Genomic DNA, 18,518 nt, shown 5'->3' on the forward strand with positions numbered 1-18,518 from the left:
TCACATCCTGTTCAAATGCCTGGTGGCAGTAGGTCAGGGAAGTGTTTTCCTTTGAGGGGGAGGAGAGGACAGTGTGGTACTGTCTATCCCTTAGAGGACCAGACCACTTACTTTTCATCCCTGCTTTCCCAAGGCTGTGGTGTTTTAAAGGGGTATGCTTTTACAGCTTTATGAAAAAGGACTTACTAGGTTAGACAATGATCCTGTTATGGTCCAAGACACAAGTGGCAGTAAGCTTAGAGGAAGACAAACATTCTGGAAGATTTGACAGTTTCTCCGACTTTTACAAAAGTTTGAGTAGGACTGCACACAAACTGGCTTTTGAAAACTGAGTACCCTCGTTCTCTCAAAAATGCACTTAGGCAGAGAAACATGGTGAAAGCAACTTAAAAAAAAAATCAAACCAAAACAAAAAGCATCACCAGAATGTAGGCTTTTGAGCAAAACTTACTTTATCATCAGACTTTTGAGATCCCGATCTTCACCTTCTCGCAACTCATACTTGCTTGTCAGAGACAGTGAAATCTCTGTTTTTGCAAGTTGGTTCAGTGTGCTTTCCCTGCTAGGGTCATTGGGATCAACAGCTCCTTCTCCTGTAAGGAAATATCTTTTACTTCAGTTGTCTAACTTTCCCAAGATTCAATGCATGAAGCAAACAAGAACTTAGATAAATCACTGTAAGTCATCAGAAATTAAAGTTTATTAAAAAGGACACCCATTCCTACTATTTAGAAGCAGTCCTTTTTTGGACATTGAACAATCAAAACCATAAGCCTGCTACCTATAAGCCCAATTAGAATACTTTGGAAATTCCACCAGTTCTTGATTTTCAAGCTACTGACGTGCAAGAGACTAACATGTCTTCTCAAAGAAGAACACAATTTAATATCCTTTGTGGCAATGTGCAATGGTAGTGAAAAATGAAAGAGTAGCAGCTATGTTAACAGGCTTCCACTTGGAAGCTGGTATTATTATGACATTGTAGCTACTTTCTGAACAGTTCACATTCTACTACAATTAAGGCAAAATAATTATCAGTCACATTTATTCCTTATAACTTTATAATAAATTTGGATAATTCAGTGTCAAAACTAAAAATAGCTGTTTTAAGAATTCTCCATGCACTTTTTGTAAGTTTCTAGCCAACACTAACAAATCTAAAGATAGAGTCATTAAAAATCACTTGTTTTTTATCTGCAGTTTGAGCAGAACTGGATCGGTCTGCTCCAAACATTATTAATGTTTAGATTGGGAATCACATCACTAATCTTTAAAGTGAATACAGCAGTTAGAAGAAGGTTCAACTGTAAGAGGTGATGTTACAAGAAGTGGTCAGAAAGTAATTCTATAGTAAATAAAGAAACTGTTACCATGAGAGATACGAGAGTATTTAAATCAAGCCCCCATTTGATTCTATCCCTATTTAACCATAAAGACGAAGAGCAGCATACCAAGGAAAGACTCCACATCAGGAACAGGTCCCAGCCCTTCCAGCAATTCGTTCAGATTTGGCTCAGTGACAATGGCATCCTGATGTTCCAATAGCAGCTATAAACAAATGTAAATTGAAGTCATCACCAAAAACCTCCCAAACCATTCCCAGCAGCTTTATACTTGCAAATGAATCTGGAGACTAAATGCTGAAAAACACAGGTTACTAGGATTATAGAGGACCGAAGGCAGGGAAGCATAAAAAGCCTAAGTCCAGAAAAGAAAGGCATTTTGGGAGTACTTACAAGACAGAAGTGAGCATTATAAGCCCATAACTATTAACTTGTTTTAAACAAGTTTCTCACTCTTATGTGTAGCAGCTACCTCACACTGTACATAACGTAGACTATTGTGAGAATTGCTGGGAAATGCTACTCAAACTGATTAAAACTGCACCATAATTGATGCTATACAGACACAGAGTGAAAAAATATAACATTAACAGAACAAATTCTTTGGGGCAAAGGCAAGAGCTATATGGGGAAATGCTAAAACCCACAGCTGTTGAATCTAACAGGTCCCTCATTCCAGCTGCACCCTACAGAGGTGTGTGATGACAATAAAGCTTAGGCAAGTGCCATGGGACACGATGACAAAGGTCAGGTTTGAGAGCTTTTTCTGAGGCTGAACAACACATGACAACAGACAAGATATTTATGCATCTCCTGCTATCCCAACTAATTTATTTTGAACTGTATGACTGGAATGGAAAGTTGAATTTATATTTGCAGTGAAGGTGTAGTGGGATAAGAACCCAGATAAAGGCTTAGGCTCCCAGAGGAGCTTTGGTGGAAGAGATAGCATGGTACAAGGAGGTCCATCTGGTAAATGTACTGCACACATAAACCATACTGTCCTTAGACCTAATTCCTTGCTTTCCCTAGGCAGGCAAGTGTACATAGTGATCTCTTTGACACAATCTCTTTGACCTCCTTTGTTTTGCAATTTACTTTCACTAAATTACTGCCTATTTTGTAAAGTATTTTATCAGCTAACATAAAATAGTATAGTAATATTTGTCACATTAGGCTCAAATAATATTAGAGATGCAACAGCCCTACTGAGAGGACTATTTAACCAAGACTAGTGTTTAAGTGTAACTACTGATCATAAACATGCAGGCATAGGTCTAAGCCTTAAATAATTAAAATATAGACACAAATACAACATGGTGTGTATGTTTTTAGCAGACTAGGCTATTAGCTTTCACTTGAGTGAAGCTAACTTGTAACAGGGTGTACTGAGAGTTGGATATTCTACCTTTCCCGTAGTGCATCTGACAATATTTTTGGGGTTGAAGCGTGGAGGGTGGGAAGAGGCAGTGTGGGGGGAAGAGAATTTGCAAGCCAGGAAACAGACGGTAATATCCCAGCTTTAGGAGGACCATGTGGTAGACATTGAACTTGCACGCTAATGAGTCATACTACAGACCACAGTTAATCTGTTCTTTACCCATGACAAAGAACTGGCAGGGTGCCACAACTTCAGTCCTTCCAAATCAGATGTTTGCATCTGCTTCCAACAAAACACATAACAGAATGCTAGAGTCACTGAATACACTGAATTTTCCTCTATACCCAGAGTCAAAGAAGCTTCTTCAGACTGGTGCCATTTTCTTAGCAAAGACAGGAAAGTATTTGTGAGTATAAATAAGTTAGAAATGCCACATAGGAGGGAAGAACATTTATTTCCCATCTATTGGGAAATCTTACATTCTGATTGTTGTTCAAGATGATGCTTTTACATGAAAGCAGTCTTCTAGGAAAAATGAAATATAATACTCTATTCCAGACCATTTCAGAGATGAACTGAAGAAATTATTTTGAAAGGAAGAATGAACAATAAGCCTTCCCCAGAGACTGTTTTTTGCAAGTATTTAATAATCTACACACTTTAATCTGTTGACCAGTATATTTGCATTGACTTACTGAATGAGTATTGATAATTTCTTCAATGGAGATATATATGACAGGTTTGCTAAGGGTCACCATGTCAGAGTATTCATCGATATTGAATTTCTCCTCTGGTTCAGGAACATCACAGGCTGCTTGAAAAAAATTCCTAAGAGAAAATGAGAAGGATTTCAATAATCATCCCCAATAAACTCACTTTAGTTAGCCTGAATAAAAAAACCCCACAATCAAGTATTTGACATAAGTTATATTTGTCTTATAATCTACACCTAATGTTTAAAGGAACATTTTGGAGGCCCTCAATGAGGGCTGATATCGAAGTGTTTAAAATTTACCAAGTTAAGTCTGTATTTAATGCTCCAGAAGTTATGAAAGGATTTCCACAGAAAGACCCTCCAATTTTATGAAGGCACTGTGGCATGAATTGTGCTGAGAATAAATTATCTGAAATAGCTGCACAGAATTACCACTTGGCCTACAAATGTTTAAACTGCTGTTACTCAGAAACCGAGCTGCTCCAAATGTGATATTATTTATAAATGCACAAATATTGAGAGGAAAAATTGTGAAATATGATAGAAGCATTACTTTGACTTGACTAGGACATGCATCGAGAGCTGAGACCTGCTTCCCCAGGTGACAATCGGTGTCTCTCCAAGATGCTGACAGCTTCAGGGATATGCACAGACAGCCTGTCAGAGGACAACTTAATTTTCCAAAGTGAGAGGACCTAAACTGGAGCAGCTGGGAGAAGCAGATTTTTAGTTGAGGCCTACAGGAAAGCTGCAAGAGCTATCCTGCCCTCCTGTGCCAGCCCAGCACTGTTGAGGAAGATGTTTGTTTCAGGCTCAAAGGACCTTTAAAGTTGGTATTAAAAAAAAAATAGTGCTGGGATCCCTCCGCTTGAGGAAGAAAAGCTGAGGGATACAATCAAGTTGTATAAAACCACAGTGGTGCGGGATCAGATGGGTACAGAATTCATTCACCAAATCCCACAATAATGGGATGAGAGGACATGCTGTGAAACTAGCAGGAAAATAGTAATTTCAAGTAAATGAAGCACTGTTTTAACTGCCAGGTAACAAATTTCTGAATATTGCTGCAGGAGGAAGTTGTAGATCACACAGCTGGTAGCTTTTAACATAGTTAATACTGCAATTGCAGTTGCTGGGTGAGTACAAGGGGAACAGACAGCTGAGAGCAGCCACCATTGGTGTCAAAGGAGTGTAGTCACCCAGAGACTGAGTTTGGTATAAAGTTAGTTTAATTAGACAAGGTGGTCCTTTTGTAGTGATCAAAGCACCAACTAGTGTAGGCTCTGTTTTTAGTCTTTCTTATTTTTGCTATAACATGTTCTACCCTATTCTTTCTTCATGTTTATGTCATGCCTTTAAATACTTCAATAAATAGAATGACTAATTTTAAGTAACTTTATGTTCATGGCTGATGTCTCAAGGAAACCTACTGTATGAACAGGGAATTTACCATCACAATGGGGATATGCTAAAGACAGATGTTACAAAAGCGAGCTTGTTGTGAGATAGAACAACACATCAAGATAATAATAGCAACTACCCAAAAAGATGGGCAATAATCCCAAAGAACTTGTGTCCCAGAATGTAGCACAACATGCAATTTCCTAAGAGCATGTAAGATGAAAGAATAAAATCTGCATGGAATCTTTTGGCAACGATGAGACAATAAAAACAAAAAATGCAACTTTTTCCTGATCAGTAAGTTTTTTCCTCAGACAAAACATTCAGCTGTCCTGTGGACCAGAACACCACATTATTTCTGCTGGCTAATGAATCAAGTCATGCAGCTCTTACAATGTGTGTTTGCAGCAAGGAAGCCTTACTGCAACAAAGCCAGTAGAGAGGATCAGTTATCAAAGTAATGCTCAAGCAGAAATATAAAATGTAACTTCTGCTTCAACTTCCTCAGCAGTGAGAATTTCTGTGGCAGATCACTCAACATTCTTAGCTCGGAGCAGGGAATTCCTATACAAGGAGTTCATCTACCTTACTTATCCTAGAGGAGGTTTTTCTGTGTAGGTACTTGTGAGGACTTTGCATACCTGAACTTCTGGTATGTTTGTGAGAGGTAAGTATTCATAGATGACAGATGTTCACTCTCTCCTTCGAAGAGTTTGTTAGAAGCAGCATGCTGAAGGACTTTTGCCACACAACCTAGGTTCCTTCTCTGGTCAGGATGTATCTGGCCCCCAGCTGTCATATCAATTATATCAAAACCATCAGGAGCAACAATGGCAGGGTTCATATAGCGATAGTACAGGAGGTTGCCAACAATCTAAAAGAAAAATATTAAGCAATCTTACATTTGCACACAGTAATTACATTTTACAAAAACACAAAATAATTTCTACTTCTGAATTAAACCATAGAAACTGGTGCTAGAAGAAATCTTAAGACATACATGTTACCTATGCAACTAACTGAAAAAGTCTGTGGTCTTTTAGAAGATGTGCCTCTTGCAACATTGTGAAAGTCAGTTACAGACTTTTACAACCACATTTCAATTTGCTGCTAGCTTTAGGTCAGCTAATGCAAGGTATCAAGGTGTACACAAAGACAAATACAGCTCTTCTTTCTTCTAGATTTTGCAGGATTCAGCACCAGATGCTCATTCTCTGAAGTGCTACAGATATCTGTCAGCATTTAATGTATTCATTGACAAAGGACCCAGTGTTGCTCATAAGGACTGTGTGCAGCCCTAGAAGACTAGAGAATGGATTTTCCAAACTGCAATTTTAATGATGTTGCAGTAACTAGTACTGTACAGATGGTGGTTTCAAGTAATTTTGGTCTCAGAAACAGGCAAGACTTTTCTTTCTGTAATTTGCCTCAGCTTATGTGTGGTCACCTGCAGAACTGCCAACTTACACATTTAAAGGCTTTCAATTGGGTGCCTTATGCCCCATTTGCTACCTTTTTTTTTTTTTAAGTTGAGCAATGCCTTAATCTGTAATGCTGGAGTGATGGACAGAAGTACCCCATAAATGCTGTTTGCCAGGATTTCCAACACATTGTTAAAACACACAAAAGCAGAAAAAAATTTTCAGCTGAGGAGTTTGAAGTCCTCTAGGCACCAGAATATATCTATCTATCTATCTACCTATATATATATATTTAAATACTGAACAGTATTTTTGAAGGATAATAAAGAAAATAAGAAAGACCTATTGAAATTAATGGCCTGTAATTTTAGAACCATTTGATTAAATGCTTTTTTTTTTTTTTTGAAGTGCAAATAGTTCTAATTTGAGAGCGTGTTGTCAGTCTCTCAGTTGGCTGGAAGGGTCATGGAGCAAATCCCCTAGGCCGTCTGAAGATGCACCATGGTTATGGTAGGTTAGAGATGGGCACTGTGCCAGTACCATGCTTAACACTTGCATTTTACTCTTCAGTCTGTACAAGCGTCATTCCTACAACTTTTATGAGCCTCTTGAATAGGTGTAATGGAATGGAATGATCTACTTGCAATTTGTTTTACACAGTGTTTTCCATTGAAGGATTGCTGGTGGTAAGGACTGCAGTACAAAACCAAAAGTCAGGATGATTCAGACAGATTCCAACCTTCTAAGAACAGTTACTGAGCTGACTGTCCAAAACAGGTTGAGCAGTATCTTCCATAAGAATTGCTGAGCACCCAGATAAAGGTTGTGGCAACAGAGTTCCCTTCTTCTCCCCTTCCACCATCCCTTTACAACATCAGAAGCATCAAATTCCTTCTGTAAATGCTGGTGTTCATAGTTCCTTAGAATGCTTAGTATCAAGCAGTTTGCCCTCAGAGATCTACCTTTAATAGTTCATCTTCTGTTGCATCTGGGAATTTCTCGTGGAGCGAGCTCTTCAGAACTTTGGCTATATATCTCATTCCATAACTACATGTAGAACAGATGAAAAAGAAAATAATGGAAAGACTTACATGAAACAAAAAAAAGGCAAAAAAAACCCCACCCACATTCTAGTCAGCCAAGTTATTGGCCTTTTCCTCAGCCACTTAAAACACAAAATGAGATGATGATGGAAAATCAAAGAAGTTTCAAGTACAAGGAGACATTCACGAGGCTGCTAAAGCAGAATAGAAGTGGAGAAACCACTCCCTCTACTGGGGAAGTAATTCGAGAGGCACATATCACAAGCAATGTAACTTGAAAGGACCTCCATCACCGAGTTTAAGTAAAGCTTCACTGTGTGCATGAACTGCAGCTTGGAGAGTCTTAGCACTTACGGCATCATATTGAGAGAAGAGAATATGGACGTGAGAACTTTGTCAGTTACTGCTCGCAAACTCTGAATTGATGATTCGAGTTTATTAACCACTTCTGTATGTGTTAATGCTTGTTCCGTGGTTACATCATAAGGCAATTTGCTGCAAAGCAAACAGACATTAAAAATCAGGCTAAATGCATTTGAGAATGCTTTTTTTTTTAAAAAAAATTCATAAGCATCATCAGTGAACAGAAAAGAATGACAGACAAATGAAGCTGAAGTTGGCTAAGCAACAAAAGTCTCAGATGCATTAGCTTCCTTTTTTTGGAGGGGAGCAGTCCATTTAGGCAGGGTTGCACAAGCCATCATGTACATTCTTGTAATTATGAAAGGCCAATCTTAATTTAAAAAGGGATTTTAAAAAGTCCAATGCATGCATCTCTACCTCCCAGTCCCAGCATAGCTCCTCAGAAGCCCAGGAAACTCTTAACATGCTGTTGCAAAGCTTGGGCAAAAGGCTGTAAATTCTTCCATAGCATAGTCTACTACATTTGTAGATTAAGTAATTGGCTCTTGAAGCTTGTTACCAGGACAGTAACAAACTTTGTTGATCATAACTAAGTACCTCTTTTTCAAGCACTTCTCCCCAAAAAATTTCCTTGTGCTGCAGGAAGATAGGAAGGGATGCATGGGCACAAGGTGCAATTTGCAAGAGAAAGAAAGGGAGAGCAGAACAGAGAGATCCCTCAAATATTTAAGTAATACAATACATTCAGCTTCCTCACTCACCTGGCTTCCCCGGTCTGCATTTCTAGCTGGTTTACCCATGACTTGTACACATCCACAGGACTAGTGTTGATTACGAGGGACTTGTCCTCCATGATCTCCTTCACCACTGAGGCCAGGAGCTGACGCAATGTGTTCTGTCCACGAGCACCTCGATTGAAGCTGACGACCATCTTAATGACTGTGGGGTTTCCAGTGACAATATCCTGTATCTGGTCTACCTTAGAGCTGTATCAAGAACAGGAGAGTTCTCAGATCTGACATTTGTATGCAGTTATCCATGTTTTCAAAACATTTTTCAAAACCCACACTTCTAAACTTATGCTATTTATAAGTTGAAATATATTTATACAGCCTATTTTCCAGGCTTTCATATAAAAGAAGATTATAGAAACTACTACTTGAATTGTGTGTGTGTTACAATAATGACCCTGGAACACAGCATAGTTAGTGGCAGCTAATATATACCTGATTCAGGCCCAAATATTTGGTCAGAAAATACTTGTTTAGGGCATGAAATATTATTTTATTGTTTCAGGATAGGCCACCACTCTCCACGTATAAAATGTACTTTTACTTTGAGAAAGAAGACTTTCTCCAACCTTAAATACTCAAGTGCAAAAGTAATAATCTATTCTTTCAAGCAATTTTATCATACAAAAATACTGTCCACCATAGATTTTTTTTTCTGAATTGGAAATAGCTTGAGTTAACAAGAAATTTACCCTGAAAACAAGTTTCTCTAGTAATAAAATAATGCATACAATTGCACAGTAATTTAAAGATTAACCATAAAATTCTTTTAGGTATGAAAAATTCATTAAACTGTCTGTAACAAATTAAAGTGCACATACTTTATCTCCTCTTCTAGAGCAGTTTTGAAGAGTTTGAGAAGCAGATACTCTTCTCGCTGATTGGAGGCATAGTTGTATAGAGTGAAGATGACTGTATCCATAAACTTTGTTGATTTGTTTTGTGGCATCTGGAAAATCAGCTTCGCCAGATATGTGGGATTAGTCTACAAAACAAACAGATTACTGAAATACTATTGTGCAGGACAAACTACCCCCACTTGAGGGGCAGATCTTTCTACATTTCTCTGAGCACCAGAAGCATTTCTGACGATTCCCATATATGTCAATTTTCCCCACCTTTCCCCCCCCCCCAAATCCTAATGCATAAGAAACAACAAATACCGCACAATTGGATATCTGCAAGTAGCCCAAGTAAGGATTTTATTTGTAGTCTCCGAACAGTACCTCTGTGCATCAGGTCTATCTATCTGATGACAATGATAGTCTACCAAATGACAATGGCTGTCGGCCAAGAAGACTACATGCCCACTTAAGTATTAGAAGGTATCTGCCCTGGGAAGATCTGAAATTCTTCTAGAAAAACTTCTGTGACATGAGATAAAAAGAGCAGAAACAGATGCATTACATGCTGTCAGCTGCATAGTGGACAGCTTCCTTTCCACTACATAAAACACAGTAATAGTGACAGTAATTTGCATGGACTAAAAGACACACTGAGGAAAACATTTCTCTTTGGCTTCAGTATGGACTGAAGTTATTCTCTAGAAAAAAAACAACAGCTGTATTTCTTGCATAGTTTAAAGACAGCAAGGATTTTCTCAGTTACAGGAAATACTAGAAGTTGATGCAGGTATTTGCTGCAGTCTGCATACTACTGTGGAAGTTTTTCAGAATTGCTACTACAAACAGTAGAAGAAAGCAAAGCATATATTTCTAGTTTCCTTCAGCAATTTGATGCCATGCTAATTTGTACATTAAGATTTACCTGTAAAAGGTAGAATAAATTTTGATAAGCCTCCAATTTTTTTCTTCTCTCTTTACTCAAGCCTTTGATACCCTGTTTATCAACCATAACCATCTCTTCCAGCTGACTTCTGCTCTTCTTGTTAAGTTTCTTGCTATGCAGTACCACATCCTGCAGACAGAATGATCAGAAGTTTAGATTATTTGTTCACTAAAAAGAAATTGAAAAAAATTAACATTTTCCCCAATCATTTAAGATGCCATATTCCTCCAAAGGCCTTTATTAGCAACTTTGTATATTTTGCTGCTCTATTCACTGACCAGTCTTTTGAACATCTTTATCTTGTCACCAGCATGGCTTGCTAACAATGGTTGTCTGGGAAACCTGATCTCACATACAGATTCATTCATCATAACAATGAACAAGTTCTCAAGTATTATCAGATGTCTACTCCATTCTACCACAGAAAAGATGCTTAAAATCTGCCAATTACTATTGTCCACAAATAGCAAAACAAAGAGTGACATTCAGTAACAAACTGAAACACCATTCAGAGCAACCTCTAATACAAAGAATTCTGACAAAATTACTTAAGACAAGCAAAGAAAACAATTTACCAGGAGTATTTTAACTAATTGAAGGCGCTCAAGCACTGGCTTAGGTTGCTCAGAGAGGTGGTGGAGTCTCCACCTTTTGAGATACTCAAAAGCCACCTGAGCAACCTGCCCTGGGTGGCCCTGCTTGAGCAGGTGGGTTGGACCAAATGACCTCCTAGGTCTCTTCCAGCATCAACTGTGCTATGAATGTGTAATCCTGAGCTCTTTCAACACAAAGTGTTCAGTGCATACTACCAAGGGAACCTGAACAGAGCTTACTGACCTGAAGAGTGATTCTGTTTTTCACCAGCAGCCCAATCTTTATATCCATTAAGTTCAAGTCTTTCTCCAGCTGTTGATTGGATCGAATTTTTGTAACCACTTCTTCCCTTAACCTCGTTACTTCTAGTTCTTCTTGAAAGTCTAAGTCACTTTGGTCCAAGAGATAGGCAAATTTGCGCAGGACAGTCAAAGGTGGATTTTCAGCACCAACTATAGTTGATGTAAATAGACTTGTTAGTTGACATAATACTAGGCATCTCTAAAACCCTCAGGAAACTGATCACTGTGCAGAAAATCTTGGAACTGCAGAGAGAAGTTTATGCCAGTCAGAGTAAGAGTTGAATAATTTTGTCATACTGTGCAAGTACAGCTATCTGAAACTGCTGTAAAACAATTGGTTTACAAACACTTGCACCTGCTTTTGAAGGTCAATAAGAGACTGAAAAATCCCAGGTGAAACTTTAAAAAAAGAGACTGAACACAGTAACATACTTCTGCCCAAATACACAACATTCAACTGTTACCACTTACTTAGTGTTCTGTAGTCCTCCCTGGCTTTGTTTGCTCTGAGAAATGCTTGTATCTTCACAATTTCATCAATCTGGAAGAGACCAAAATTAGGCAAAAGAATCAAGTTATGGCACATTTCTGCTCAGAAACACACTGCAGAACCTGCATCCTCTTTCCTAATATTTCCAAAACTGCACGTGCAGCCATATGACCCTATTTTAATGCTCCATGTTCCAAATGGAGAAAAAGGACTTACATGATCCTTGAAGAATTGCAGCCGTTTCCTGTAAGCTGTCTTTGCTAGCCACATTTTGACCCATGACTGAATCTGAAAATTAAATAAAATGCAATAAAACCTGAACATACACTGCACAAATTGTTTTGCATGTGTGTGTTTTAAAATAGCTTCTGACCATCCTCTTCTGCAGGCATGCTGTTCTCACATACTTGAGGCCATAGGTGACTGTACCACTGGACTCCTACAATCCAGTGACTAGCTTAATGGGCTTTGACTAAAGCAGAAAGTTGAATTCAAGGCTCTATCTACCACCTATATGTAGCATTATTTTTGGAAGTAATTTCTACCTTTAAGTCTCAGCTTTCAGTTGTAAACCAGTTTGTTTCAGAGACAGGAGATCAAGGTCTCATCTGCGACCTACCGTCTACTCATGACATAATGTCCCATTAGTATCTCAGAAGCATGAACACTTTTCAGACAGATTTGACAGCTTTTAACAAAAGTGATAACACACTGTCAGGTCAAATATTTTCTAATTTAGAATTGTGAAAAGGGGAGTGCAAGGAAATCTCTGTTACAAGCCAGTCAAGTTAAGCAAAGCCCATTAGCAGTCAAACATACAGCTTTCAAGAAGCAATTTACTTTGGCTGTCAATTAAACAACTTTCCACACCATACAGATTTCTGGAGTGCAAGTTCCTCCAGTTTGTACTTCTAGTCCCTGATTCCCAGGTGATGGAGGAAGAAGCCAAGGGATAAAGCATACTCAGGCCCAAAAGCACAGTGAGATTTTACCTTAACAATAGCAGCAACATTGCCTTGAAGCACCTGTAATCTGTCCACATAGCTTTTCCTTTGTTTGTATCCTTTCCAGAAAGCCTATTTTATAAAAGGCAGGAAACCATTATTACTAATAAGAAACTTTAATAAATATAAGTCTACATATATACTTTAAAATCAGTAAGTGTTTATCTTGTACAGAAAAGCTGCCATTGTGGTAAAAACATAACTAAGGTGTAAGTAAGTTTGCCTCTACATTTTTAGGGTGCCCTAATACACTTCATATCAATTTTGGCCAATATCAGCATGAATACTTCGTTGTCAAATGCCATTTCCTTCCCTCCCCTGAAGCCATCCTAACTGTTATTACCAGTGCACCCACATCCTTTAGCATTCCAGTCACTGGCTTCCTCCCACACAGAGGAAAACTTGGTCAGCTCTTGCCTATTCCATCCAAAACCTATCCATCAAAAGTCCTCTAGCCTGGCCTCCTTCCTAAGTCTCTGGACTTCTATAGTCACTCAGAATCATGTGGTATGACAGATAATGACCTTCCAGTTCTTTCACTTGGCTCTCTTTTGACTAGGTCAGAAGCAAGCCCTTGGCAAGAAGTGCAAAGACGAGGATAACACAGCTACTCTCAACACCTTTGCCATATTTTGCCTTTGAACTCTATCCAGCCACTGACACCAGTCTTGTCCTCTATTTGTTGTATTTTCACAAGCCATTTTTATTTTAATGCCCACAAAAAAACCAGACAATAACTTTATTTTTCTATACTTCTCTATATTGACAGACACCATGCCAGCAAATGAAAAGCCAATCCAAATGACAGCTACTAGTGGTAAAGGTATTTATCATAACGAACTGTTAAATTACTCTAGATTATAAAAATCAGTTGTACATTTTTCTATAATTTTGGGTGGAGTTAATTGTTTATCAAGACTGGAATAAATAGCTTTTAACAGGAGGTGGCTATTTCAACATTTAAAACAAGTGTGCATGTGTTCGTCAGTGTTCACACCCTCAACAGAAAGTTTCATTTATACTCTTTTTGGAGTTCAGCAAACTGAAGACACTCAAGAAATAGTTCCAGAGCCCAAGAATGCCAGGGCATCTGCCCCACCCTGCCCAGTTATGACTTCATGGAGTGGAGGCAAACCACTTCCAAGTGGGGATAGTCTAGAAAGGAATGTTTCTTAAGTCATGCTTTGCCAGGAATTTTTGCTTCAATACTCAATGAATATCTTCCCATCTTGTACCGTGTATCGTTAGGTGTACCACACAAAACCTGAGCATCGCAGAATAAAGACAAGAGTATATGTTACTGAGCTCCTCCACTGAATTAACTTAGGCTGCAGGTGGATATGATCCATTACTTAAAAACTGGAGACTTGCTATGTAAAGAAGAATTACTCCAGTGAGGACAACATCTTTGAAGATGTGGAAGTTTGAACTGCTGTTAATGAAGACAGGGAGACAGATCTATTTGAGGATATTGTCAGCAGCAGCAATCAGCTACATCACCTGTCACACACAGAAAGTTGCCCAAGCCAGGTTACCTTCTTGTTCTAGAACAATACCTGTATTTTGATGGCAGATGGTTCCTGGTTTCGGAGGTATGCTTTTCTCTCTTGATAATTTTTTCTGACTAAGAATCCCCTTGCTCGGGCTTGCAGCTGAACAATTAGATTTTCATTAGCAAGCCACAGCTGCTTTCGACTGTAATCTGCTGTAACTTGCCCAACAATGTTCTGTTAAGAGATCATGGAAAAAGGTAATTTATAAGCAAAAAAACCTCAAGCCAAAGCCTTCCTGGAATTTGGTCTGTATTTACTCCATCTGTTCATCCTATCCAAGTCCCTCTGATTTACGCCTAGATTTTAATCAGTATGAAGAGCTACACTGCTACCACTGAATTTTATATGAAAGGAACTAAACTCCTTTCACGCCTCAGTTAATCAGCTGAATGTGCTCTTTTGAGAGAGGGGTTTTTTTATACCTTAAGAGAGTTCTGCTTTCCTAATACTTACAAATTTTTTTTGGTAGATGCCAGACTTCTAGAAGTACCCACTGAATCAGGGAGCTCTCTATAGAGAAGCATGCTGAAGTATTTCTGCAGTCAGAATTTCAGAAGGACCTACAGCTGTCTGTGCAGCAGAGTAAATTAATAACTTAGATGCGTTGCATCAGAATAGATCACTCAATCACAACTTATTGTTTATTATGTTCCAAGTTATATCTCATGCTAGTACAAAGCTTCTATAGCAAAAAAGCTTAAGCATCACACTTATCCTGTTGAATTTGGAGATACAGGAATGCTGTCAGTTGATTAAATTTAAATGAAACAGTGCTTCCACCTGCTCCCAAGTGCATAATGAAATTTCTTGTCATAGACCAATGTGAAGTCCAAAAAATATAAAACGGTATGAAAACAATCAGACTTTCCTACCATGTCTGCTAGTGGACATTAAAAGTGATGCTATAACCTCCAGTTAGGAAGTCCCTGAATCATCATCAGACAAGAGCTGTGCTTAGACTTAAGGTGCTGTTATTGTCAGAAGCAGATACTGAGCTAACACAATCTTCAGTCTCACCTAGCACAGTCTGTTGCCTTGATATTGCCGTGTCTTGCTACCTCTTTCTCTCAAATATTTAAGCTGCATTGCCAGTAAAAGCAAATGTTTTAGCCACCTACCTGGATTTCTTCAGCAGTTAACCATGAAGTTTTTGGTACAACTCCTTCAGGGGCAACAGAAGTACCTTGCTCAGTTTCCACATTGTAATAGTAATCATACATGTTTTTCATTACAAGTTTAATCCATGGACTTTCATTAGAATCTAAAGGCAATACATACTGTTAGTATACATTTGTGTCATTTTACACTGATAAATTACAGCTCTTCCTACCCATTTCCCACCTCTGCATTTGGTACAATGCCATTTTACATGCAAAGTCTCTATATCTTGGATCAATTTGTAATAAGAATGTTTTCAAAATATCTCGTTACGTGGATTGGGATCATTCTTCTAGGATGAAACAGCTATGAGGTTAGAAGGGAGCCGCTGCCACCTTCTCCAAACCTCAAAATACCAAGTTGGTGGTTGCTCCTGAAACAGTGATTATACATCTTCCATCATCACTCACATAAATGGAACTGAGACTGTGATATAAAAATTCTTCCTGTCTTCTGCCCAAATACTGGGCCTTATTGACACTTAGCTCACACTAGACATTTCCTATATCCACATCATTGCCTTCTTTAGTGCTTTGGTAAACAAAGCTGTATCCTGACAGGCAGGAAAAGCCTGATTTCCTCATGGACAAAAGACTTCAAGGTAAGGCTGATAAGGTCAGTTGTGCAAAATGCCCTTTCAAAATTAATACTGCAGAATGAAGCATGGTCATCTACTCTATGCAAGTGTACTACACTGACAGTAACTTTTAAAAAAATTGTTAGCTGATCATGGCTGCATTAGCTATGACCAGCTTGAATCTCTAATGTGAAAAAACATCCCATAGTCTTGCTATGGGCATATTCTAACCCTGGCTTTTGCTGATCCCTACTGCCCTGGCAGTGCACATCAACCATAAACAGGCCACGGACACTCTGGCAAAGCCTGGCCTGACCTTTGACAGAAACCTGTAAGGCTGAAGTGTGCAGTCTAACCCTTCTCTTCATCTGCTAACAGAGAAAAAGAAAATCAGGGAGTAATGTGGATTTCTAAGAGGATTAACTAGTCTATTACAGATGGTCAAAGAGAAGCTGCCCTAAATTCACTCGGAGGCTAGTTTGAGACTCAAGAAAGTCTTAGCTAGACTCTGGAAATAGCTAGACTTTTTTCTTAGCATGCACTGTGGTCTGAATGATGTGTGCAACAGTTCACCATAATGTAAAAAGCACTTGGGCAAGTGTAACAATTCTCAAAAGACTTCAAAAAACAGCAACTGTGTTCTTCAGTTTACAGCGGTTTTAGGTAAGCCTCTTCTGTGCTAGTTTTCCAGTTGCCTCAGTCATAGGGAGACATGGAAATGTCCTATTCAGAAAGGTTTTTACCTTTTCTAGTTTTCAGCTTCTTGGCTTCCAAGAGGTTCCTGAAGTAGGTTTCAGCACACTCTGGAATAACTCGTAATCCAAACTTGGACTGCAGTATCATCAAGATTGGTTGTGAATCATCCTTCTCCAAGCTCTTGTTAATCATGGATGTTCCAATAGCCACTAGGATAAAATAATGACATAAAAAATTAAGTGGTTTATAGGCTATGTACCCAGCAACTTTGATAATGGACTTCTAAGGCTGGCACACACAGACCACATGACATATGCAGCTTCACCCATTCACAGCCCCCTTCATGCTTGCAAGGACAAGTATTTTGGAGAACAGCAAGCTTGTCAGAAAGCCTGCATTCTGCCCAGGCTGGGATGTGGCCACAGCATGATAGAGCAGTCTGAAGGTACAGCTGCTCCTCCATCAGGTGCCACACCAGATGACAACAGGATAGGAGCAGAGCATGGCAGGTACCCGCAAACTCAGCCTGACCTAAAGGGCAAGCCATCAAGCAGATCACTTGGGAGCCTTCTAGAGATGCATGAAGTCATTAGCGTACAAGCTGTAACCCTGAACAATTACTTTTACTGTGAAAAGTGGGAATAAAAAACAATTGCCTTGAACAAAATCGTGCAAGACTAACAGCACCCTAGTCAGGATCCTGAAGTGATCCTTTCTTGTTCTCACCCCCTAGGAACTTGTCTAAAGCTGATGCAGCCAGTTTGTGACCTTGAGTTTGTCAGAGATGCAGCTTTTGCTTCCAAAGCATGTAAGCGGTACAGTGAACCATGTTCAAACTTTGAGATTATACGAAGTTACCCATGCTCTGATTCAGGACTTCTTAAGTGTCCTTTGCTTTGTGCAGGTCCCATCATCACTGGAGGAGCTGATACCACCATACCTGACAGGGTGTAGCAGCACATGCCACTTCAAAGTGCCTTACACACTAAAGATATAGTGTGTAATATAGAGATATATAAAGATAAATGCTTTAGGAACAGCTTCTCTAGCCTTTATTGGTGTACTTTCACATCTAAATTCAAGATCCATGCACAGAGAAACAAGTGAATGGACATAAGGCTAGAACATACACATTATATACTGGCTTAAGTGAATCTGGCTACCTTTGCATCACACAGCTGCCCTTCACACTGAAACACCAAACATTTTTTCTTATCTTGTATATATCCAGATCATTAAAAAAAAAATCCCTCCTCATGCTTAGTGCTCTGCCTGTACATTTTTTTCCAGCCAGAGCTGACCAAAAAGGTGCTCGGTGTCAGGAACTTGCATATAGGAGGCACTGCATGAGACTGAGCAGGCAGGAGAGCATTTCAGCATGAAAAACAGTTTTTCTTTGTGGTTTGACTAAGGTGGAATGGGTACCTTTGGCTAGACAGCAACAGAACAATCTCCAAGTACACTGCCAGCCAGCTGAGAAAGAAGCGAAGGCACACCACCACCATCTGGATTTCTACCAGATGGCATCCTGCTATTTTTCTGCGCTTTAAAACAAACAGACCCATGTCAAGCATGTGCGTGCTCTCCAGAAGACTAAAGATGACTTTGTACCACAGTTGTGGTATCACAGTGCCCAGGCATCTGGTCTCAGTAGCAGGGAAGCAGGAAAAACTGGGAAGCCACACATTACCAGCTTTGCTGCTGCTGGACCAGGTGGCTCTGGGAGCTCAGCCCTACTCAAATACAGTCCCCTGTGCTCCTTAACTCTAGTCACCAGTATTTGAATGCTTTTCTTCCTCCTTTTCATCCTGTAATTACAGTGCTGGAAGTTACTGTTATAAAGACAGAAGAGCACACAACCTAGCTCACAGTTGTTTATGTAGGTCTCCTACTGCCTG

The 18,518-nt window shown here is 39.2% G+C and overlaps 1 protein-coding gene across 1 annotated transcript in view; it reads right to left on the reverse strand.

Annotated features, from left to right (window-relative positions):
• Positions 1–16,829, reverse strand: part of IQGAP2 (IQ motif containing GTPase activating protein 2) — a gene marked incomplete at its 5' end in the record, with an annotated part of 25,956 nt that extends 9,127 nt beyond the window's left edge. Inside the window, 16 exons of the mRNA XM_010186112.1 lie at positions 452–593; positions 1,452–1,548; positions 3,420–3,552; positions 5,482–5,714; positions 7,224–7,308; positions 7,659–7,799; positions 8,429–8,653; positions 9,280–9,443; positions 10,226–10,375; positions 11,084–11,292; positions 11,614–11,683; positions 11,849–11,920; positions 12,625–12,708; positions 14,193–14,363; positions 15,308–15,450; positions 16,668–16,829. Coding sequence (XP_010184414.1) covers positions 452–593; positions 1,452–1,548; positions 3,420–3,552; positions 5,482–5,714; positions 7,224–7,308; positions 7,659–7,799; positions 8,429–8,653; positions 9,280–9,443; positions 10,226–10,375; positions 11,084–11,292; positions 11,614–11,683; positions 11,849–11,920; positions 12,625–12,708; positions 14,193–14,363; positions 15,308–15,450; positions 16,668–16,829 — 2,281 coding nt within the window. The remainder of the gene's footprint in view (positions 1–451; positions 594–1,451; positions 1,549–3,419; positions 3,553–5,481; positions 5,715–7,223; positions 7,309–7,658; positions 7,800–8,428; positions 8,654–9,279; positions 9,444–10,225; positions 10,376–11,083; positions 11,293–11,613; positions 11,684–11,848; positions 11,921–12,624; positions 12,709–14,192; positions 14,364–15,307; positions 15,451–16,667) is intronic.
• Positions 16,830–18,518: the final 1,689 nt, after the last annotated feature.

The sequence above is a fragment of the Mesitornis unicolor genome, unplaced genomic scaffold, assembly GCF_000695765.1.
Source record: "Mesitornis unicolor isolate BGI_N332 unplaced genomic scaffold, ASM69576v1 scaffold35816, whole genome shotgun sequence".
In the NCBI taxonomy this organism is placed as follows: Eukaryota; Metazoa; Chordata; class Aves; order Mesitornithiformes; family Mesitornithidae; genus Mesitornis; species Mesitornis unicolor.